The sequence below is a fragment of the Oncorhynchus gorbuscha genome, linkage group LG17 (assembly GCF_021184085.1).
Source record: "Oncorhynchus gorbuscha isolate QuinsamMale2020 ecotype Even-year linkage group LG17, OgorEven_v1.0, whole genome shotgun sequence".
Lineage (NCBI taxonomy): Eukaryota > Metazoa > Chordata > Actinopteri > Salmoniformes > Salmonidae > Oncorhynchus > Oncorhynchus gorbuscha.
In genome coordinates this window covers 51,197,453-51,221,002 of record NC_060189.1, presented here as the reverse complement: position 1 = coordinate 51,221,002, position 23,550 = coordinate 51,197,453, and the positions used below count along the sequence as shown (strand labels likewise).

Sequence of the window (23,550 nt, the reverse complement as noted above, 5' to 3'; positions counted from 1 at the left end):
TAAAACTACAAAGTCAAACAGACATACAGTGCATTCAGAAAGTATTCATACCCCTTAACCTTTGACATGGCCTACATACAATACCCCATAATGTCAAAGTGTAATTATATTTTTCCACATGTTGACAAATTAATAAAAAATGAAAGGCTGAAATGTCAATACCCCTTTGTTATGGCAAGCCTAAATTCAGGTGTAACAATGTGCTTAACAAGTCACATAATAAGTTGCATGGCACTATATATTCCCCACCAGACACACCACTGTGGGTTTCTTTCGGCCTACTGTACCCAAACCAAAAACGGATTTAATCTGTCGCTTAGTTATGTATAGAACCATTTCATTTTGGACCAGAGATTACTCAGGCAAAAAGTTTTAAAAAACAGAAACAAATTAAACAGTGTCACAGGGCCTCTTTTCTTTTAAAATATCTAATTGAACTGTACTGTGTATAATACTATGAATACCTATATATTAATAGTGTGTAAGAAGTATTTTTTGTTTTCTTGACAATCTGACTCTTATTTTTAATTTATTCTTATATTGTCTGTTCTTGTCTTTAACTGCTCTGTGCTCTGTCATGTCATTTATGTTTTGTGTGGGCTAAGCTAAACTATATATTTTCAAAGATTATCTTTGAATCCTAAATTAACCAACATGAATGAGCATTTTTTGTCACACCCTCATCTGTTTCACCTGTCTTTGTGCTTATCTCCACCCCCCTCCAGGTGTCGCCCATCTTCCCCATTAACCCCAGTGTACTTATACCTGTGTTCTCTGTTTGTCTGTTGCCAGTTTATTTTGTTTTGCCAAGCCAACCAGCGGTTTCCCCGTGCGCCTGTCTTTCTCGATTTGCTCCACCATCCCCTTCCTTGGTTACATCATTGCTGCAGGGAATGTACAAATGGATCCCAGGAAGGTGAGAGCGGTGGTGGATTCGCCTCAGCCTACGTCCAAAGTGCAGCTGCAATGTTTCCTGGGATTTGCCAACTTTTATCGCCACTTTATCCGGGGTTACAGCATCTGGCTTCCCCCCCTGTCTGCACTCACCTCTCCCTAGGTTCCGTTCAGGTGGTCCCCTGCTGCGGACCGGGCGTTTCGGGACCTCAAGCACCGCTTCACCACAGCTCCCATATTGTGTCATCCTGACCCATCCTGTCAGTTCGTGGTGGAGGCCGATGCTTCTGATGTCGGAGTGGGGGGATGTCCTGTCCCTTCATTCTGCCCTGGACCTCAACTTACATCCCTGTATCTTCTTCTCCCATCGTCTCAACGCCATGGAGAGGAATTACAATGTCGGGAATTGTGAGCTTCTCGTGGTGAAGATGGCGTTGGAGGAGTGGAGACACTGGTTGGAGGGGGCGGAACATTCTTTCATTATGTGAAAGGATCACAAGAATCTAGAGTATCTCCGCACCGCCAAGCGTCTCAATTCCAGGCAAGCTAGGTGGGCCCTGCTTTTCACCCAGTTTAACTTCTACCGACTGGGATCCAAGAATATTAAGCCGGATGCGCTCACGCCGCTATAGCCCCGTGGCTACACCCTCGAACCCTGAGACCATCCTTTTCACCTTGTGCCTTGCGACGGCACTCAGCTGGGGAATTGGGAAGCAGGTCCATGAGGTGCAGCATTCCTAGCCGAACCCCAGGGGGGCCCAAATAACCTGATGTTTGTTCCCGTCCCTCGGTCCTGGAGTGGGCCCACTCCTCCAAACTTACCTGCCACCCGGGCTCCCGTCGGACCCTGGCCCTTGTGCAGCAATGCATTTGGTGGCCTACCATGGTCCCGGACATCTCTGCATTCGTCGCCGCCTGCACGATCTGTGAGCAGACCAAGACCCCTCGGCAAGCTCCGGCTGGTCTCCTTCAGCCACTGCCTGTCCCTCACCGTCCCTGGTCTCACATATCCCTGGACTTCATCACAGTCTCCCCCGTCTGATGGCAACAACTCCATCCTGAAAGTAATGGACCGGTTTTCCAAAGCCACCCACTTCATTCTTCTCCCAAAGCTACCCTCTGCCAAAGAGATGGCTCAGCTCATGGTTCAGCACGTCTTCCGGATCCTTTGAGCCCCGGTGGACATGGACTCCGACCGGGGTCCTCAGTTCTCGTCCCGGTTCTGGAAGGCGTTCTGCACATTCATTGGGTCATCGGCCAGCCTGTCGTCCGGGTTCCACCCTCGGTCCAACGGCCAGTCGGTGAGAGCCAGTCAAGACTTGGGGATGCCTCTTCGCAGCCTTGTCTCCGCCAACTCCACCACCTGGAGCCAACATCTCATGTGGGTTGAATATGCCCACAACACCCTGACCTGCTCTGCCACTGGGCTCTTTCTTTTTGAGTGTTCCCTGGGTTATCAGCCCCTGCTCTTCCCGGAGCAAGAGGAAGAGGATGGCATACCCTCGGACCAGATGTTTGTCTGCCGCTGTTGTCGTATCTGGAAGAGAGCCTTATCCCCAGTGTACTTGTACCTGTGTTCTCTGTTTGTCTGTTGCCAGTTGTTTTTCATCAAATGGTTTTCCCCATGCTCCTGTCTTTCTCTCGTTCTTGTTATCTAGCGTTCCTGTTTTTTACCATTCTGCCACAAAACAGCTGGCAGGCTCAGGGTCAGGGCACTCTGGATTACTGACCTCTGCCTGCCCTGACCTGTCATATAATTAATTGATACATCATACATTTCATGAAATAATTGTCTCGCTATAGCCTTCCTATTTCCTTTGTAAATATCCTTATTTGCATTCCCTGTGGTTCACCCACAAAATCTAACTTGGCCACAAATTTCCTGAACTCAACTGAGGTCCATTGCTTGTGACTAATTTCCAGAGATATCTGACTCTTTTGAATGTAGTGGATGGAGATTCCTTCTTGCTTGCAATGTCAAAACACGCCAATATCTCAATATACCATAAGCTTATATATCATAAGAGCCCAAACGCAAAGTAACGTTGACAAAAATAAAGGATCTATACACCTCCCCAAGCTCCTACTCAGTCTTCCCCCAGGACTACAAAATGTGTTCCCACGCCATGTCCTCCTCACTTCATTCTATGCCACTGGGCACACACTGGTTGAATCAACGTTGTTTTCACGTCATTTCAACGAAACTCTGAGTCACATATTTCCTAATAACACTCCGCAGCAGATGAGCGACCACTAACACAGACAACTTTTCCTCTGGTGAACTGGCTTCCTGTATATTGGGCCTGTGGCTAATCGTTCAAGGGTTTTTCCTTCGTCAGTAAAACCCTCCCGTTATGTAGTCAACAGAGTATGAAATTGCAATAATTGGTTACAGTAATCAAATTCAACATATCACAACAGCTTGATTTTAGAGTTTCAATAAACCAGTAGACAATATTTGTCTAAGCTTCTAGGTGACTAGCTTAACCATTACATCAGTGTTGTTGGTATAACCACTGATACAGAGTAGCTTGTTAGCGGCTGGAGTCTACAGTAGGGCCTTCTATCTCAACCTTGGGAGGAAACCCTCCGTAACTTAGTGAGTCTAAATTAGGGAGGGTTTTCTTCTAAGGTCGAAAAGCTAGATTCGTTTGTACAAAGATTGAATTTGTTTCAGAAACCACTCGCAGGATGACCCCATATTACATGATAACACCCCCCCACGTCTCGCCCTTGGCAGTGTAACTCAATATTTCCTCAGCAGAATAAAAAAATTAATGAATCAGATTAACAAACATAATGAATCACCCAAGCCAAATTATAATGGTAACCCTTTATAAATTCAAAAGGAAATGATTGTCATCCATAAGCGAATTCAAGGAATAGTCAAATAGACTAGAGACGGGTTTCTCTCACACTCCTCATGTGCTGCTGTGTGTGAGCAGCGCACCCGCCCTTCCCTCGGTGCTTTCTTCACAGTTCAGGGACAGCGCTCTGTGTCTCTCGCCTGTCTGAAACCGAATTGGAACTATTGATAAATGATACAACCCAAATTTAGAATGACAGCCCCTTATCTTCGTGCACAAACATCTCAAACTCCCTATCTGGTATTCCCAGAGCGAGGAACTAGCACAGTGCTTGTTTTAACTTCTCAAACTCTTCTTGACACTAGTGTCCAGTCTACTGGGTCTTGTCCCTGCTTCCCCACTTCTGTCAAAGTATTCAACGGCGAAGCCATTGATGAGAATGACGGAATAAAACTATGGACATAGCCAAATAGACCCAGTTATTAATTTAGCTGTCACTGCCACACATACTACTGGGACAGTGACTCATGCATTATGTGACACCCCGAAACTCCATGAAAGCCCAAACAGACACTGGCAGAACATACATTTCCAGAAAGGGAGACATATACAGTGCCTTGCGAAAGTATTTGGCCCCCTTGAACTTTGCGACCTTTTGCCACATTTCAGGCTTCAAACATAAAGATATAAAACTGTATTTTTTCTGTGAAGAATCAACAACAAGTGGGACACAATCATGAAGTGGAACGACATTTATTGGATATTTCAAACTTTTTTAACAATCAAAAACTGAAAAATTGGGCGTGCAAAATTATTCAGCCCCCTTAAGTTTGCTGCGATTACAGCTGTAAGTCGCTTGGGGTATGTCTCTATCAGTTTTGCACATCGAGAGACTGACATTTTTTTCCCATTCCTCCTTGCAAAACAGCTCGAGCTCAGTGAGGTTGGATGGAGAGCATTTGTGAACAGCAGTTTTCAGTTCTTTCCACAGATTCTCTCCTTGGTGTCCACATCACCAACAAACTAACATGGTCCAAGCACACCAAGACAGTCGTGAAGAGGGCACGACAAAACCTATTCTCCCTCAGAAGACTGAAAAGATTTGGCATGGGTCCTCAGATCTTCAAAAGGTTCTACAGCTGCACCATCGAGAGCATCACTGCATGGTATGGCAACTGCTGGGCCCCCGACCGCAAGGCGCTACAGAGGGTAGTGCGTACGGCCCAGTACGTCACTGGGGCCAAGCTTCCTGCCATCCAGGACCTCGATACCAGGTGGTGTCAGAGGAAGGCCCTAAAAATTACCAGAGACTCCAGCCACCCTAGTCATAGACTGTTCTCTCTGCTACTGCACGGCAAGCGGTAACGGAGTGTCAAGTCTAGGTCCAAGAGGCTTCTAGACAGTTTCTACCCCCAAGCCATAAGACCACTGAACATCTAATCAAATGGCTACCCAGACTACTTGCTATTTTACGCTGCTGCTACTCTCTGTTATTATCTATGCATAAGTCACTTTAATAACTCTACCCACATGTATATATTACCTCAATGACCTCCACTAACCGGTGCCCCTGCACATTGACTCTGTACCAGTACCCCCTGTATATAGCCTTGCTGTTATTATTTTACTGCTGCTTTTGAATTATTTGTTACTTTATTTATTTAATTTGGTGGTATTCATTCATTGTATGACTAATTATAACATTTTCCAAAATTCTTAATACAAATGTCTATAGTAAATATACACTTTTGAAACCATTTTGAAAGTTGACTTATATTTCCTGTCATATTTGGCGATCTCACAACAAGGTTGCAGGGCCAGGGAGTTGGAGGGCCAACCCTTGGCAAGAAATATAGATAATACAGCAGACCCAATCTGGTGAGTTTGTGTTGAAGCAAAGACAAAAACAAAACAAACAAAACAACATCAGAAATACACATCTTCATAATTATCTTATTTAGATATTATATAACAATTTCCACCAATTTTCGCTGATCTTTTTGGGTGATCAGGCCTCACCAGAAAGTCAGAATAGAGGTCAACACTAGCGTTGGGCAATAGACCGTTTATACCATATACCGGGGTATCGAAATACCGAAGGTATGATTTTCAATAAATTGAAAATATAAACCCCCGAGGGGCTGCGGGGGAGCGTGCTACCCCACTACTTATAATGAAGCTGAGTATATCTATAAGAAATATAACATGTGTCAAATACATTTTCTCCAGCTCAGTGCTCCAGCAATGCATTTGGTTTGCTAAATTGCAAGCTAAGTGGCTAGATGTCAAGATCAAGCCTTTTGGTTAGAGCTGAGACATTCATTCCCCTCCTGGATGAAAATCCCTGTTGCTTAAATAGTTTTGTGTCTAAAAAAAATAATTTGTTTTTTTATTTCGGATAATATCATGTACCCCGGTATGGTACAGAAACGATATGGAAATCTGGATTCCCCCTAACCCTTGTGAGTCTGTTCCTTCCCTGTACAGACTCCTTGTTTGAAACGTTCTCTGTACCAGGTTTGTGTAGTTGTTCAGTACGTTTCTCATCAGGAGAACTTACATGTGTGCAGCCAAAATTCGGACACTAGATACTTCAGAAAATGTTGTTTTGCGTGTCCTTTAAGGTATATCCTTTCTCACCTGTGAAGAACCTACTAAACCCTAATAAAAAGACCACACACAATACATCAGACATGGTATTAACACCACTAACAAATATTCACAAGTATAAATGGGTGGGTTGTGTATGCAATGTCTGGGGGTAAAAAGTAGAAGCAAAATAAACAAAGGGCCAGGCCTTTCTTAATGTGGGAGCTCCGTTAACGGCCGGATTTTGGGTACCTTTTTATACTTGCAGAATTTCAATAACTGCTGTCACAACGCATCAGGCCTCAGGAATCATTTCAAAGGGAGAGATAAAGAGTAATTGTTCAACTCATCAAAATACTTGGTAGTGGACATTCCATACACTCCTGGAAGAGAAAAATAAAACATTTAGTTAGTTTTCATTATAATAAATCTTAATCAGTCCTAAAATGTCAACATTCGATACTAGGCCTATGTACCTCCCTCTCTTTTCCAATCGAACTTATTGCATTTTGTCAGAGAACCTCAATTAAACCTGGCCTAGGCAGCCAATCTGCACTATCGTCTAGGCTTGATGTGCATTCCTGGCCTCCATTCAGGCTGCAAAGGCATAATTTTCTTTCTTAACTAGCTTCAATTGCGAGAAAGCCGGGGGGGAATGGGGAAAACATGCATACTTTCTTTATGAAACTCCATTTTCTATCACCATTTTCGGATTTTCTGACAATTTAGGATATGTTGCACATTGCGTCCAGCCAAGGCTGTAAAGGAGAGGAAGGATGCCCCCCTCACTGGTGCAAAATAGACAGCAAGGAAATGTGTAAACAATGCGCTTATCAAATTTGTTCAGGTTTTGGAAAGGCACTGGGTTAGCCATCCTCACATGAAACATAATAACCCCACCTATTTCTGCGTGACGGAGTTCATTTCACCCCTTTGGGTAATTAGATATGTTTAAACGCCATCCATCACAGCCTTAAATAGTTATTATAAAGAGAGAAGAACATCATAGACCAGGGCTGTATGGTTTTTTCTTCTTCAATTCATTTATTTGATTTAATAATTTCTTACATAGTTGTTCTTAGTTAAAATATTCCTTTTTAAATAAATAAATATTATTTGAATCGTTCTTACTCTGATTAAGCAATTGTTGATTGTTTTGGATAGCAGGACATAAAGTGCCTCATGCTGTACTCATCTTGTGTCACGACCTGACCTTTGTTATCTTTGTTTTCTTTATTCTTTTGGTTAGGTCAGGGTGTGACGAGGGTGGTTTGTTTAGTTTTTGTATTGTCTAGGGTTTTTTGTAAGTCTAGGTGTTTATATGTCTATGGTTGCCTAGATTGGTTCTCAATCAGAGGCAGCTGTTTATCGTTGTCTCTGATTGGGGACCGTATTTAGGTAGCCATATTCCTTGGGTAGTTTGTGGGTTCTTATTCTATGTTTAGTTGTCTGTCTGCACTAGCCATATTTGCGTCATGTTTTGTTCAGTGGTCTTTCTTTAATAAAGAAGTATGTACGCTTACCGAGCTGAGCCTTGGTCTTCTCCATATGACGATCGTGACATCATGAAAAGAAAGTTTGAAGAGCTCCATGTAGTCACAGAAAACGGTACATCAGACATCGCTCCTATTAGTGGTTTGACGTCACTCATAATGTCCTTGGCTATACATAATGTTGTTGTGAGCATAGTGACAGTTTTTGCTTTGCCGTTATGGGGTATTGTGTGTAGATTGATGAGGGAAAAAAATAAGTTTATCAATCAGTACAGTCACCTTGTATAACAAACAAACAAAAAAAAACTCAAGGACATTCAATACGTTTGAAACAAGTTGTTCTTTTGTTGTCTTAAACAGAAAATAGCATCCAACTGTCTCCTGAGGTGCACATATTGAGCAAGCTGAAGCACTGTCCTCTTAGTCCTGTTTTCAGTGGCTGTGTCAGGGTTGTGTGGTGGTTCTTCATGCCTGCAGATTTCCCCTCCATCACTAATCAATATCTTCGGCCTGCTCCAGCTTGCCCTGGAATGCACCTCTTGGCTGGGCCAGTGGTCATGTACTAATGAGCTCCTGAAACAGGAACTAGCAAGATGTCAGCCCCCCACAAATCGGTTTTCAGCCATCTTGGAGGCTGTCTGTAGTTCAAGTTATAGCTCAGTGATAACATACCATGATCACTTCTTTTAACACATCCCCTGAGACGTCCTTTCCTGTCTCTGGAAACTTACCGTGACAACCTTTATAGACACACTTTTAAACTTCTCTTCTGTTTGCTTCATTGTTTGTGCCCACCGGTCGGTGGATTGGCAGGCATGAAGAGCCATATCACCACAAAGCTCTCAGTCCTTGCCTCTCCCTCTCCTGTACAGGGTCAACGAACGGAAAATCTCTCTCATTCCCATCATATTCCTATATTGGAACCCAAGTTTATTCCCAATAAGCAGTGACTCCTTCTAAAACGACTTTCATTCCAAGTTGTGGGTTATATTGTGGCGTTTTTATAGTGTATCCTTTCAGGGACCAATCGTATCTCACTAATTGTGTTTATTTTCCAGTCAAAATTTCTAGATTCATTCATTTATTTAGGAATATTTTGTACATGTACAATATATCCTTCTCCTGTGGGAATCTGTACTAGATACAATTCCCACCCCAGAACCATACGCTGTTGAGTTCTAAATACTATCTCTATCCCCTCGGATTTAGTAACGGTTGCACTGTCCACCTGTTACAGACGGGATACATCCAACTGTCACGCGCACGCACGCGCACGCACACGCACAGGACGTTTCCTAAATGGCCATATCTAAGATTTGTTTAAACATTTGAAGCGTCACTCTCCACAGAAAACTCTCTGTTCCTTTAAGCGTGATATCCTGGCGACAACGCCGATTGATAAGAGGACCCATATCTCAAAAGACCATAAACATATTTATCACACAAAAGAGCCCAAACTCAAAGTGACGTCAACAAAGATGTCCAGCCGAATACAGTGCATTCCAGACAGCGCCGTGTCCACTTACACCCTCAGCTCTCACCCTCTCCCTTCCACAAAGATGTACTTCAATACTTTTCCATCACCCAGGATTTCTCTGTGCATATCACAGGACTTCTAATCAGTCAGGAGAGGCCTTGAGTTATTGGGAGTGCACATTCCTACAGTCCACTGTCATACACAAAGAGCTTTAAACCTAACCCTACTTTCAATCTCTAAGGATATATAAAAACAATCAAAGAGGATATAATTCTATGAAAAGGTAAAGATATAAAGCAGTAATATAAAACAATATTTTTGCACTCGACGTAAATAATGTTTCTATAAAGCTGCGCTCAACGTGGGTCTTTCTTCCAGTAAAAAAACAACAGCCTACATATAAATCTATCTCCTTCACTAATTGTCTGAACTGTGCACGAGAGAGAGAACTTGGTATCTATCCCTGTACCCATTTCCTATGAATGAATGTATTTGCAAATATCCTTATTTACATCTTATTTGCGTTTTTGTTGTTGTTGCCTGGTTCCAGATTTGTTTGGGCTCTTGTCAAATGACAATAACGTGAGAACAATTCCATAATGTGAAAAGAAACAGACTGGCATCCAGGCTATAAAAAAACAATACCTGTCACTTTTTGCATAACTGGTCAGGATACTGGCATATCATTGGATGGGCTGACTAAGGATTTGGATAAAAGGGCAGACGATAAGCAATTTCTTCCTTTTTCCACCGTGCAAGATTGCCTCTGACAATCTCATCCTTAAAGAATTATTTGCCATAGACTTTAAAGCATTTACCAACTTAATTTATCACTTTTCTTTTGAAAATGAGTCTGAAATTCGAACTTGGTCCTGGCAGGATGATCGGTGGTTCTAACCCCTGTTTCATTATTGCAGAAATTGGACAGAACCACCAGGGAGATATTGAAATCGCAAAGAAAATGATCAAGATGGCCAAGGTAATGGAAGCTAAATGAAGAGACATTGTTAGACTTTAAGGACTGGTTTCCTGGACACAGTTATGGACAAAAAGCATGCTGAATACAGAACATGGTCTTCATTGAAAGTATTTTCAAGCTTCAGTTAAATATAATAGGTTGGGTGACAAGATTCTCTGGGAGAATCGGATAGAAAGGCACACGTATACATGTATGAGTGTGGAGCAACTTATTCATCCTGCATCCCTCCCATGTAAATCTTCCTTTAATAACCTCAAATCAAAAGCTCATGTAGAAATGGCAGGACTGAGGGGAAAGGTATTTTCTGCTGTGATCCTGATACTGTATTGCTGCTGTGCATGGATTTGCATAAACGGAAATTGTGCGTGTGTGTGTGTGTGTGTGTTTGGTGCTATTACTCATGTTGGCATCAATTCACAGGACTGTGGGGCAGACTGCGCCAAATTTCAGAAGAGTGAACTTGAGTACAAGTTCAACAAGCGTGCCCTGGAGCGTCCCTACACCTCCAAACATTCCTGGGGAAAGACGTACGGTGACCACAAACGCCATCTAGAGTTCAGTCACGAACAATATAGAGAGCTCCAGAAATATGCAAAGGAGGTTGGAATCTTCTTCACCGCTTCTGGGATGGACGAGGTAAGAGGTCATTCCATTATAATACATGTCTATTGAATTCGTCTGCTGCGACTGTGTCGATGTTCCGGATTTCAAGCAAAACATGCATGACCACCCCAACTGCTTCGCTTCGCTTGTCAGATGGCTGTGGACTTCCTGGATGAGCTTGATGTGCCCTTCTTCAAAGTTGCCTCATGCGATGCCAACAATTTCCCCTATCTGGAACTGACTGCAAGAAAAGGTGAAGCGGTTTAAGTTACCACTGTGTTATATATGTACCGCACCTTTATCGCCTGTTACTGTGGTAAAAGTGAAAAGTTATACTCGGAATGTGCAGTCCACATGGGTAATATGCGGCATATCAGTAAAGTCAGTTACTGTTGAAATTACGACTTTGTTGAACCTCAGGGCGGCCTATGGTGATATCCAGTGGGATGCAGTCGATGGCGACAATGAGACGGGTCTATCAGACGGTCAAGGAACACAATCAGAACTTCACCATCCTACAGTGCACCAGTGCCTACCCATTGGACCCTGAGGATGTCAACCTACGTGTCATAGCAGTAAGGCTTCCCATTGGTTTAGTACAAGGAAAGGGTTGTCAGGCAGGATGGATCAGCAAGATATCTGTTGTCACCCCAGAGTAACATCAGAGAGAGAGAGAGAGAGAGAGAGAGAGAGAGAGAGAGAGAGAGAGAGAGAGAGAGAGAGAGAGAGAGAGAGAGAGAGAGAGAGAGAGAGAGAGAGAGAGAGAGAGAGAGAGAGAGAGAGAGAGAGAGAGAGAGAGAGAGAGAGAGAGAGAGACTAAAGGAAATTAATTGACCCATGGAATTTTACTCTCCCTTTTCCTGACATACTGTAGGAATACCAGAAGGAATTCCCTGATATTCCCATCGGATATTCTGGCCATGAGAGGGGAATCAGCATCACTGTGGCAGCAGTGGCAATGGGGGCAAAAGTCGTGGAGCGTCACGTGACCCTGGACAAGAGCTGGAAGGGCAACGACCACGAGGCGTCACTGGAGCCTTCTGAGCTGACAGAGCTAGTCAGGGCCATCCGCTTGGTGGAGCGGGCCCAAGGCACGGGCATCAAACAGATGCTACCCTGTGAGAAAGCCTGCCATGTCAAGGTGAGTTAGCCTCAGAAGGGTTAACTGAAAATAAATACGACATCATTTTTGAATGGTAAAGGGAAAATATTTATTTCGTATATTTTTGACACACAGTGCATTCAGAGAGTATTCAGACCAGACCCCTTCCCTTTTTCCACATTTTGTTATGTTACAGTCTTATTCTAAAATGTATTAAATTGTTTTTTTCCCTCTCATCAAACTACACACAATACCCCATAAAGACAAAGACAAAAAAAGGGTTTTAGACATTTTTGCTAGTTAATAAAAAATGTAAAACTGAAATAATACATGTACATACAGTACCAGTCAAAAGTTTGGACACACCTACTCATTAAAGGGTTTTTATTTATTTTTACTATTTTCAACAAAACTATGAAATAACACATATGGAATCATGTAGTAACCAAAAAAGTGTTAAAAAATCAAAACATATTTATATTTGAGATTCTTCAAAGTAGCCATCCTTGCCTTGATGACAGCTGTGCACACTCTTGACATTCTCTCAACCAGCTTCATGAAGTAGTCACCTAGAATGCATTTCAATTAATAGGTGTGCCTTGTAAAGGTTCATTTTTGGAATTTATTTCCTTCATAATGCATTTGAGCCAATCAGTTGTGTTGTGACAAGGTAGGGGTGGTATACAGAAGATAGCTATATTTGGTAAAAGACCATGTCCTTATTATGGCAAGAACAGCTCGAATAAGCATTATTACTTTAAGACATGAAGGTCAGTCAAAAGTTTCTTCAAGTGCAGTCGCAAAAACCATCAAGCACTATGATGAAACTGGCTCTCATGAGGACCGCCACAGGAAAGGAAGACCCAGAGTTACCTCTGCTGCAGAGGATAAGTTCATTAAAGTTAACTTGATGTTGAGACACATCTCAACATCAACTGTTCAGAGAAGACTGCATGAATCAGGCCTATTATGGTCAAATTGTTGCAAAGAAACCACTAGTAAAGGACACCAACAATAAGAAGAGACTTGCCTGGGCCAAGAACACGAGCATTGGACATTAGGCCGGTGAAAATCTGTCCTTTGGTCTGATGAGTCCAAATTTTAGATTTTTGGTTCCAACCGCTGTGTCCTTTTTAGACACAGAGTAGGTGAACAGATGATCTCTGCATGTGGGGTTCCCACCATGAAGCATCGAGTAGGAGGTGTAACAGTGCTTTGCTGGTGACACGTCTGATTTATTTAGAATTCAAGGCCCACTTAACCAGCATGGCTACCACAGCATTCTGCAGCCATACACCATCCCATCTGGTTTATGCTTAGTGGGACTATCATTTGTTTTTCAACAGGACAATGACCCAACACACCTCCAGGCTGTGTAAGGGCTATTTAGGATAAGGAGAGTGATACAGTGCTGCATCAGATGACTTGGCCTCCACAATCACCTGACCTCAACCCAAATGAGATGGTTTGGGATGAGTTTGGGATGAGTTGGACTGCAGAGTGAAGGAAAAGCAACCAACAAGTGCTCAGCATATGTGAGAACTCCTTCAAGACTGTTGGAAAAACATACCTGGTTGAGATAATGCCAAAAGTGTGGGAGCAATTACAGTCTCAAGTCTTCTTGGGTATGACGCTACAAGTTTGGCACACCTTTATTTGGTGTATTCCACCCATTCTTCTCTGCATACCCTCTCAAGCTCTGTCAGGTTGGATGAGCAACTAGACAGCTATTTTCAGGTCTCTCCCAGAGATGTTCGTTCAGGTTCAAGTCCGGGATGTGGCTGGGCCACTCAAAGACATTCAGACTTGCTCGAAGCCCCTCCTGCGTTGTCTTGGCTGTGTGCTTAGGGTCGTTGTCTTGTGGGAAGGTGAACTTAGCCCCGGTCTGAGGTCCTGAGCGCTCTGGAGAAGGTTTTCATCAAGGATCCCTCTGTACTTTGCTCAGTTCATCTTTCCCTCCATCTTGTCAAGTTGAGATGACTAAAATGCTTGGAGTAACCCTAGATTGTAAACTGTCATGGTCAAAACATATTGATGCAGTAGTAGCTAAGATGGGGAGAAGTATGTCCATAATAAAGCGCTGCTCTACCTTAACATCACTATCAACAAGGCAGGTCCTACAGGCCCTAGTTTTGTTGCACCTTGACTACTGTTCAGTCGTGTGGTCAGGTGCCACAAAAAAGGACTTAGGAAAATTACAATTGGCTCAGAACAGGGCAGCATGGCTGGCCATTGGATGTACACAGAGAGATAATATTAATAATATGCATGTCAATATCTCCTGGCTGAAAGTGGAGGAGAGATTGACTTCATCACTACTTGTATTTGTGAGAGGTATTGACATGTTGAATGCATCGAGCTGTCTGTTTAAACTACTGGCACACAGCTCAGACATCCATGCATACCCCACAAGACATACCACAAGAGGTCTCTTCACAGACCCAAGTCCAGAACAGACTATGGTAGGCACACAGTACTACATAGAGCCATGAATACATGGAACTCTATTCCACATCAAGTAACTGACTAAAGAAGTAAAATTGGATTTTTAAAAATGATTAAAAAAATATTTAAAAAACACCTTATGGAACAGTGGGGACTGTGAAGCAACACAAACATTGGCACAGGCACATGCATACAAACACACACATGATAACATACGCACAATACATACACATGGATTTAGTACTGTAGATATGTGGTAGTGGTGGAGAAGGGGCCTGAGGGCACACAGTGTGTTGTGAAATCTGTGAATGTATTGTAATGTTTCTAAAATTGTATAAACTGCCTTCATTTTGCTGGAACCCAGGAAGAGTAGCTGGGGATTCATAATAAATACAAAATACAAATTTCGAGTTTCATAGCAAAGGGTCTGAATACAAATGTAAATAAATAACTAATGTATTTATGTTTGCAAACATTTCTAAAAACCTGATTTTGCTTTGTCATTATGGGGTATTGTGTGTAGATTGATAAGGAAAATGTTTTATTTAATACATTTTGGAGTTAAGCTGTAATGTAACAAAATCTGGAAAAAGTGCTTGGCTCTGAATAGTTTGTGAAGGCAATACATATACAAAATATACAACATATATCAATAATATACTAAATAAATATTTTTCCCATTGACATTTGTAATAATAACTTTCTCCAAAAATGATGTTATATTCACTTTCATTTAAAAGGTAGGACCATTATGTTTGTCATAAACCTCCCCTACGTCAAGTATTCTCTTTGTACTGTATAACCTACAACAGCACATACTGTAGGAGGAAATCTCCGTATTATTTTCTCTTCCAGCTGGGGAAGTCAGTGGTGGCTAAGGTGGCGATACCCAAAGGCACGGTGCTGAGTATGGCTATGCTGGGGGTGAAGGTGGGCGAGCCGAGGGGCGTCTCTCCTGAAGACATGGGTCAGCTGGTGGGCAAGGCCGTCACAGAGGACGTGGAGGAGGATGGGAGCATCACGCCACGTATGGTGGACGTCTACAACAACAAGGGCTGACAAACACGTTAACATGCTGACTAGACTAGTGTTATGATACTGATGGTCTGTTTACATTTCCACCATTTTGGCTAGATTGAGTAGGCATACATCTTCATCTAGTGGTCATGTCAGTATTGTAGCAATGCCTAACCCCAATTATTTCCCTCACTTTAACCTCAGTCTCATAACCTGCTGTTATTTCACCAAACCTAATGTGTTGGTTCCCCTAATCAGCCACGTTAATTCACCTAACCTGCCACTTTAATTACCGCAACCCGCTATGTAAACAGACCATCAATCCGACATATGATCAGTATCACCAGACGGCCACGTTGCGTGCTGGGGTGTCGCAAAATGAATGTACCCATTATTCAATCATTTAACTGCTCATGCGCATCAATGGGCATAGCCAGACGATAAATAGAACTTGGTTCCATTTCAGACCCTTAATGCCTGCAAGTCCCGCCTCTCCCATCTACTCATTGGTTTTCACGAGCATACTAGCCCACGTGGGTGATTGAAAGATGAACGAGAAGAGATTAATCAAAGAACGCTGTCTAAAAACGAACTAGGTTTCCCCTTTCATCTGTGGATTAATTGTCGGAGTAGAGAACATGATTTTGTATGACAACAAAAAATTCTGCAAAGATTCAGCAAAAAAAGGGACCCCATATTTAAACTAACAAACCAATGTTTATGTGCCAGGGCAAATTAGCTAGCAATAGTTAAATTACATTAAATATCCGTGAATGAGTCGTGTGTTTCAACCTGTCCCCAAATTAATATACTGTAGTTTGTTTTTCTAATTTAACCTGCTTGTCATGAACGTCTCTGATGGGGATAGTCGAAATCAACATTTCAGGGGGCTGGTTTGGTGAAGCGGCCACACGCATGCATTCGCATGTTGATTTTGTCCATCCACATCAGATGCGATCATGACACTCAGGTGAAAATATCAAAAGCAACTGTGAACAAACTATATTCATTTGTGGACAGTTCGAAACAATCATGGACATTTAGGTCGCTATCTGTTGCTAGATAGTTTGTCCTGGGAGATGAACATTGAGTTGTTATTTTGCCTGACATGCATATTTTCCTGAATTTAGCTGGTTCTTTGTACAATTTTGACCCGGAGTCGTACAAAATCGTGTGTTTCTCTACTCCAACGATAAATCCCCACCACAGATGAAAATAGAAACCTAGTTAATTATCTTTAATGAATCTCTCCTCGTGTATTTCAAGAATCAACGTGTCTTTGTATCTTTTCCCTGAGATCCAATAAGGAGGCGACAGTCAACACACAGTGCATCTCAAATAGAACCATGTTCTATTGTAGCTCTTGGCTACGCAGAAGCAGGCGAGAGATGTGGGGGAAATGATTGAATAACATGTAAGTGTAACAAAAACTTAAACTAAAGTAAAAACTAAAATTGGAAAAACTATTCTGTAACCTGTAATAAAATAATTAATAAAAATATTTGAAAAACTAAAACTATACTGAAACTACAATTTAAGACCTTTTCATTTTTTTTTTACTACACTGATGTGTATAAACCCTGGTTTACTGCCAGGGGGCGCTTTATTGAAGCCACCGCATAGCCATCTTGGCACTCCTCATTTGGAAGCTATAGAAATGCATTTTTGAAATGTCTACATTAGTTTTTGACGTGTATCATATTAGACACCTTAAAACACACTTTGAAATTATATTATGTGAGCTAAAACATAAAAAATGAAAAAATATATAAAACATTTCTTAGTCTTTTTTTAGAGAGAGTACTACTTTTACTGTGCCCACTACAACAACAAAACATACTTAAATACATGTCATTTTTTTCCTTCCGTCGGTTTAAATGCTTCTAGTAGATGATGTTTCAAATAGGCCTAACTTGTGCATCACTAGTTATCAGTGAAGAAAGGCAAAACCCCATATGAGATTATTTAGAGTATATTACTGGAAAGGACAAAATGAATTGTATTGTAGTGTCAGAAGATGGCAGCCAGTGTGGAACAGAGATTAAATAAAATCAAGATGAAGTCAAGGTGAGACAGCCTCCAGCTATTACTAGCTCAACGTCAACCAGTAGCAGGTAACCTCGTTCAAATTAGTTTAAAAAGAGAGAAGAAGCACTGTTTAATTTATTAATCGAGTCTGTCACGTCTAAAGACTATGCGAGGAGCCAGGCGTATTCAACACTACCTAACAAGTGTTAATTGTTGGTAAAAAAAAAATTTAAACTGTGTGGTGGATTGTTGACCTGCATCATTAAAAAAACGGATGTTAATTTCTGTCAACAATCTAAATACTGCTGGCTGTCACTCAATATGTTTTTCAGATGCAAAATTCTACAATATTACATAAACATAACATGTTAAATGTGGATTTTTGTTGTTGCTTTTGTTGCAGCTGTTTTTTATTAACCTTATTTGAAGGTGTTAGTGAATCTTACGTTTAACCTTAATAAACTCTGGCTGAAAATGTTATTAGTTACATAATATTTACACTGCATCACAAGCGTTCATTGTGGACAATTTTAAAAAGGTTTGTGTGGCGGACTGTTCATCCTCATTCCTCAATTCATTCAATTTTTGGCTGTCATCCAAAAATGTTTTTTTCAGTTTCAAAATTCTACAATATTGCATAAGCATAACATGTGCCTTGACTTAATTTGTCCCATCCCACCCCCCTCTCTGTCTTTCACTTAAGTAAAGGTAGTCTACTTGATTCTTCTTACATGTACTACTAAAGTTTAAAAAAAAAAAAAAGCTTTGGATTGGTGTAAACATGGGCAAGAGAGTTTCCTTCCACCATATTTATTGCACCAGTCTAGGCTATTATTCTTTTAGATCCAAGTCACATCAAGATTGAGCTAGCCAAACATATAACCTGGCCCATCACTTTACGTTTTAATGCCTGGTTTGCATGTTAGGAATCACGTCGGCTCTATTCATTTAATTTCTATCTGCAACGCTACTGAACATGGCACTGGGCGATGTATAGTCAGAAGCAAGTTTTTAACGTTTTTTTATAGGTAGAAACAAACAGATTAGATCCGAATATAGTAGACTTGACTGTCTATATAAGGTACATGTATTTATACACATGTGGTGGATGTTTACTTTTCTATATCAGAGGATGTGAAATAGAACTTGGTGTTAAAAAGTAAAATACAATGTATACAGATAATGATTGACTGCTCCTATAATATTAATAATAATAAAATATTACTCATTACAGTGTCTCACATTTTGACTCTTGAGAATCCTGAAATGACCTGTGAGTGAATGGAGAACCTTTATTTTGAAACATGAGTGGAGAGGAAACCACGTGGATTCCGGGTGTGCAACGTGGAAATTAGCTCGACTTTTTCCGCGAGAACCCGCACCTGACCATCTCCGTACCACTGGCTCAGAGCAAGCGAACATTTTATCGCCACAAAATTTTTAGGAAACCGGATTTATCACATTTCCAAAATGCCTCTGAAATTCGAGCTTTGTCCTGGCAGGATGATTGGGGGTTCTAACCCCTGTTTCATTATTGCAGAAATTGGACAGAACCACCAGGGAGATATCGAAATTGCCAAGAAAATGATCAAGATGGCCAAGGTAATGTTAGTAGCATGTATTAATCAGTTTTCTTAGCCCAGCTGCTGTATTGGGGACCATGGTACTGACTTGCTAGTAAACTAGCAGCTACTTTAGTATAAATGCATTTGACCAATTTGGCAGTTGCAATTGACAGTCCATTCTCTTTTGAATGACGCTGCTTCTTGTCTAACAACTGCCCTGCTACAGTGCCAATGAGGAAATGATCGATTCCAGTGCCCACAGGACTGTAAAATGACAGTAGCTCTGCTACTAACTGCTCTGTTGCTTGCTGGGGCTGTATTTAAAATAGTGAATTTGTGACATTGAGACCATGGGCATATATTGGTCAATTTAGTAAGCATTGATATTGGTGGATTCAGATTTCCTACCAGAGCCAGAGATGTGGCACAACAGATAACCAACCTCACATACACACAATTATCACACCGACTGTTTAATTAAAATGCAGTGGTTGTGTAAGCTACAGATTTACGTTATAATGTGATCTAACCAAAGAGTTTTGGGGTGTCCATTCAAGTCCAGTTTAAGCTTTTTAATTTCACGTGCACAAGTACAGTGAAATGCCTTTCTTGCCTGAGTTACAGGTTAGGTACCGTTTGGTGTAGCACAGTGACATTTCAACCAACCTTAACTTGGCAATACTATCTTTTGTTTTTGATTCAGCCAAACATCTATCTTCTAAAATGTCAGTGTCCAGTTACAGGTGATGCATTTAAATGTATTAATGTTTTGCTCCGTGAGTAATCCAACAATGTCTTTGTCGCCATCTTGTCTATTTCAAATCTTCTTGTTCGAGACAGGTGAGTGTCATCATGGCATGTGGCACTTTGGGGTGTGGACCCACCTGTCTCAATCAACGAGAGAAGATTTGAAACAAGGTTCCCTTGTCGTCGTCATTGGTAACACATTTTACAACTATGTGACCCTACTCATATTGGAAATCAATTCACAGGACTGCGGGGCAGACTGCGCCAAGTTTCAGAAGAGTGAACTTGAGTACAAGTTCAACAAACGTGCTCTGGAGCGTCCCTACACCTCCAAACAATCCTGGGGCAAGACGTACGGAGAGCACAAGCGCCACCTTGAGTTCAGTCATACACAATACGTAGAGCTGCAGAATTATGCAAAGGAGGTTGGAATTTTCTTTACTGCTTCAGGAATGGATGAGGTAAGAATGATGTTGATGTGGAATAGGCCCATAGAGCGCCACTGTGGAGGTGTCATAAAACCCATCAAATCTAGCAGTCAAATAGGGAAATGGTTCCAATTGTTTCACAACGCATTTTTCCCATAGGGAATTTTAGAAACGCTGAAAATAAGGGCTGTGTTTCCTGTATCTTTACCCCGGCATGATGTTTTGATAACTATGCAAATCTCAATCTGACAGGGTGACTTTTATGAACATATTCAGCTCTATTTACGCTCAGATTCGAAAATGCTAATTAGCATCAAAGTAGACATCATGCAAAACGACAAATAATAATAAAAATAATAATATGCCATTTAGCAGACGCTTTTATCCAAAGCGACTTACAGTCATGTGTGCATACATTCTATGTATGGGTGGTCCCTGGGATCGAACCCACTACCCTGGCGTTACAAGCGCCATGCTCTACCAACTGAGCTACAGAAGGACCACTCCCTGAACTTCGTCTCCAACTGACACCTTTGCTGACAGATATTGTCAATTTAAAACTTGCACAAGACAGTTCACAGGATTGTACATTTTTTTAAAGAAATGTAGCCAATTTATTCACTGGTACATTTAGCTAACATTACTAAATTAATCCAGAGATTCTTATCTTTGCCTCGACTCATGTCATCATGGCATTTGTAGTTCTTAATGATAGCCACATTAGCTGCTAACTAGCATTTCATTTTTGTGGGGTAAATACAGGGAAATATATTGATAAGTCACCTTGTCCTAGAGAGATTTACACAGTTATCAAAACAGCACACCAGGTTAATCCTACATGAAACTCAGCCCTTATTTTAAGTGTTATTTTTCCCCATGGGGGATTTCAGTGAATGGGGGAAAAACAATTGGAACCATTTCCCTGTTCCCATTTCACCCCTAAACACACGCTGCTAGGCTTTTGGGGAGGTCTGACTCCTGTGGTACTATATTGAATGGGCCTGTATAATGCATATCAAAACTGTATTAGTTATTTGTTCGTTATTTGTTGTATCTCTTGTTAGATGGCTGTGGAGTTTCTACATGAGCTTGATGTGCCTTTCTTCAAAGTCGGTTCAGGGGACACCAACAACTTTCCCTATCTGGAAAAGACTGCTAAAAAAGGTCAGTGATTTAAAGTTTACAGTATGATAGATATTTGTCTTTGGCCGCTAAATCTACTTTATACCCCTGAAAGTGTAGTAAAAAAATGTTGAATATCGAGGTTAAAGCAAAGTGTTTTTTTTTGTTGTTGAAATGAATCTCAAATCTCTTTGGTTTATAATGCTAGGTCGCCCCATGGTGATATCCAGTGGGATGCAGTCGATGGCGACAATGAGACGGGTCTATCAGACAGTCAAGAAACACAATCAGAACTTCTGCATCCTGCAGTGCACCAGTGCCTACCCATTGGAGGCTGAAGATGTCAACCTGCGTGTCATCGCAGTAAGAGTTTTTCATTGGTTTGAACGAAGGAGTTGTTTCAGGCAAGATCAGAAAGTTGGCTGTCAACCTTGTCACCCCTAAACACACGGTGCATCTTATTTATGTTATAAATCAATGGACCATTAGTGCTAGTCTGTGGTTAAGGCTAAATCCAGAGAGAATACATGTTTCGAGGCAGGAAAATGACCCATAATCTTGTTCATAGGAATACCAGAAGGAATTCCCTGATATTCCCATCGGATATTCCGGTCATGAGTCTGGGGTCCACATCTCCGTGGCAGCAGTGGCGCTGGGGGCAAAGGTCATTGAGCGTCATGTGACCCTGGACAAGAGCTGGAAGGGAAGTGACCACGAAGCTTCTCTGGAGCCCTCTGAGCTGACAGAGCTGGTGAAAGCCATCCGATTGGTGGAGAGGTCTCTGGGGACGAGCATCAAGCAGATGCTGCCCTGTGAGGAGCCATGCCACGATAAGGTACTTCCTGGATGGGCACTTTTCATTGTATTCCAACAGATTATGTTATTATTGCCACATAGCCTGACGGCCAACTGCAATGATTAATGGCAATCTGATGCAAGACAATGCGGTATTTATTTTTACAAACATTATTTAGCATTTATTCCAATTTAGGGGTGGGTGGGTGGGTGTGTGTTAGGGCTAGGAGTTTTTTTTTTCTAATCTTGTCATCTGACATGGAAAAACTCTGTACCCTATAGGCTATATGATCTTAGATTTTTAGGGTTTGTTGTTATACCCAAGTACTGGGCCCAATAATGTTGCTTCAAACAGGAAATGATGTCAGAACTTCTTTTAATATATTCATTTTGTCCTCTTCCAGCTGGGGAAATCAGTGGTGGCCAAGGTGGCGATCACCAAAGGCACGGTGCTGAGTATGGACATGCTGGGGGTGAAGGTGGGCGAGCCGAAGGGCGTTCCTCCCGAAGACATCTACCAGCTGGTGGGCAAGTCCGTCACAGAGGACGTGGAGGAGGACGAGAGTATCACCCCAGACGTGGTCGAAAGCTACGGCAAGAAGATCAAGTGCTGAGTTGAGTAATCACCCTGGTAATAGCCTACTGTAACCATTGTAATACCTTAACCACAATGCCAAACAACACAATGCACTTTTACAGGCTGAGAAAAGTGAAGAGGTGGTTGTGGGAACATCGATAATATAGATATTATTTAGAGGCCTAGAAGTCTCAGTTTCGGGAACATGTTTTATTTTTCTGGTTTCATGTTTTTTTTTTTACTAGATGGAAACAAACCTTCAATGATTCAGACTTGACTACAAGTGCCTAGTTAAGAAGAGAAAATACAAACTATGTTCAGTAGTGGCTGAAATGATTGCATTCTAATTCAATGTTTAACTCTTCATGTATAAATGAAATGGCCATTTTTTTTGTTAAATTGCACAATTGATTGCACAAAAAAAAATGTCAAATACAAAATGCTAAACACTAATGATTGTCATCTTTACCTTTTGCATCCGAAATCACACTCCTTGATTGCAATTATATTATTTTGTGATACAATTCTGGTACAAATGAGTGTCAAAAGTGAAAACATACCATATGTACAGTACCAGTCAAGTTTGACACTCCTACTCATTCCAGGGTTTTTCTTTATTTGTACTGTTTTCTACATTTTAGAATAATAGTGAAGACATCAAAACTATGAAACAACACATATGGAATAATGTACTAACAAAAAGTGTTAAACAAATCAAAATATATTTGAGATTCTTTCAAGCAGCTAGCCTTTGACAGCTTTGTACACTCTTGACATTCTCTCAACCAGATTTACCAGGAATCCATTTGAGAACGATCAATAAATTATGCTCTAGATATGAAAGTGCTTTACTTTAATGTGGCTGTCTAAAGTAAAGATGCT

The 23,550-nt window shown here is 41.4% G+C and overlaps 2 protein-coding genes across 2 annotated transcripts; both read left to right on the top strand.

Moving 5' to 3' along the window:
• The first annotated feature begins 10,018 nt into the window (after positions 1–10,018).
• LOC124001943 (sialic acid synthase-like) lies at positions 10,019–18,672 on the top strand. The gene is made up of 6 exons (XM_046309111.1): positions 10,019–10,239; positions 10,660–10,875; positions 10,996–11,095; positions 11,263–11,417; positions 11,717–11,983; positions 15,245–18,672. Exons 1-6 carry the CDS (start codon positions 10,108–10,110, stop codon positions 15,446–15,448), a joined length of 1,074 nt encoding a protein of 357 aa, XP_046165067.1. The 5' UTR covers positions 10,019–10,107; the 3' UTR covers positions 15,449–18,672.
• Positions 18,673–18,783: 111 nt separating this feature from the next.
• Positions 18,784–23,511, top strand: LOC124001941 (sialic acid synthase-like). Its single transcript, XM_046309110.1, has 6 exons — positions 18,784–19,036; positions 19,992–20,207; positions 21,239–21,338; positions 21,505–21,659; positions 21,865–22,131; positions 22,496–23,511. Exons 1-6 carry the CDS (start codon positions 18,905–18,907, stop codon positions 22,703–22,705), a joined length of 1,080 nt encoding a protein of 359 aa, XP_046165066.1. The 5' UTR covers positions 18,784–18,904; the 3' UTR covers positions 22,706–23,511.
• The last annotated feature ends 39 nt before the right edge of the window (positions 23,512–23,550 follow it).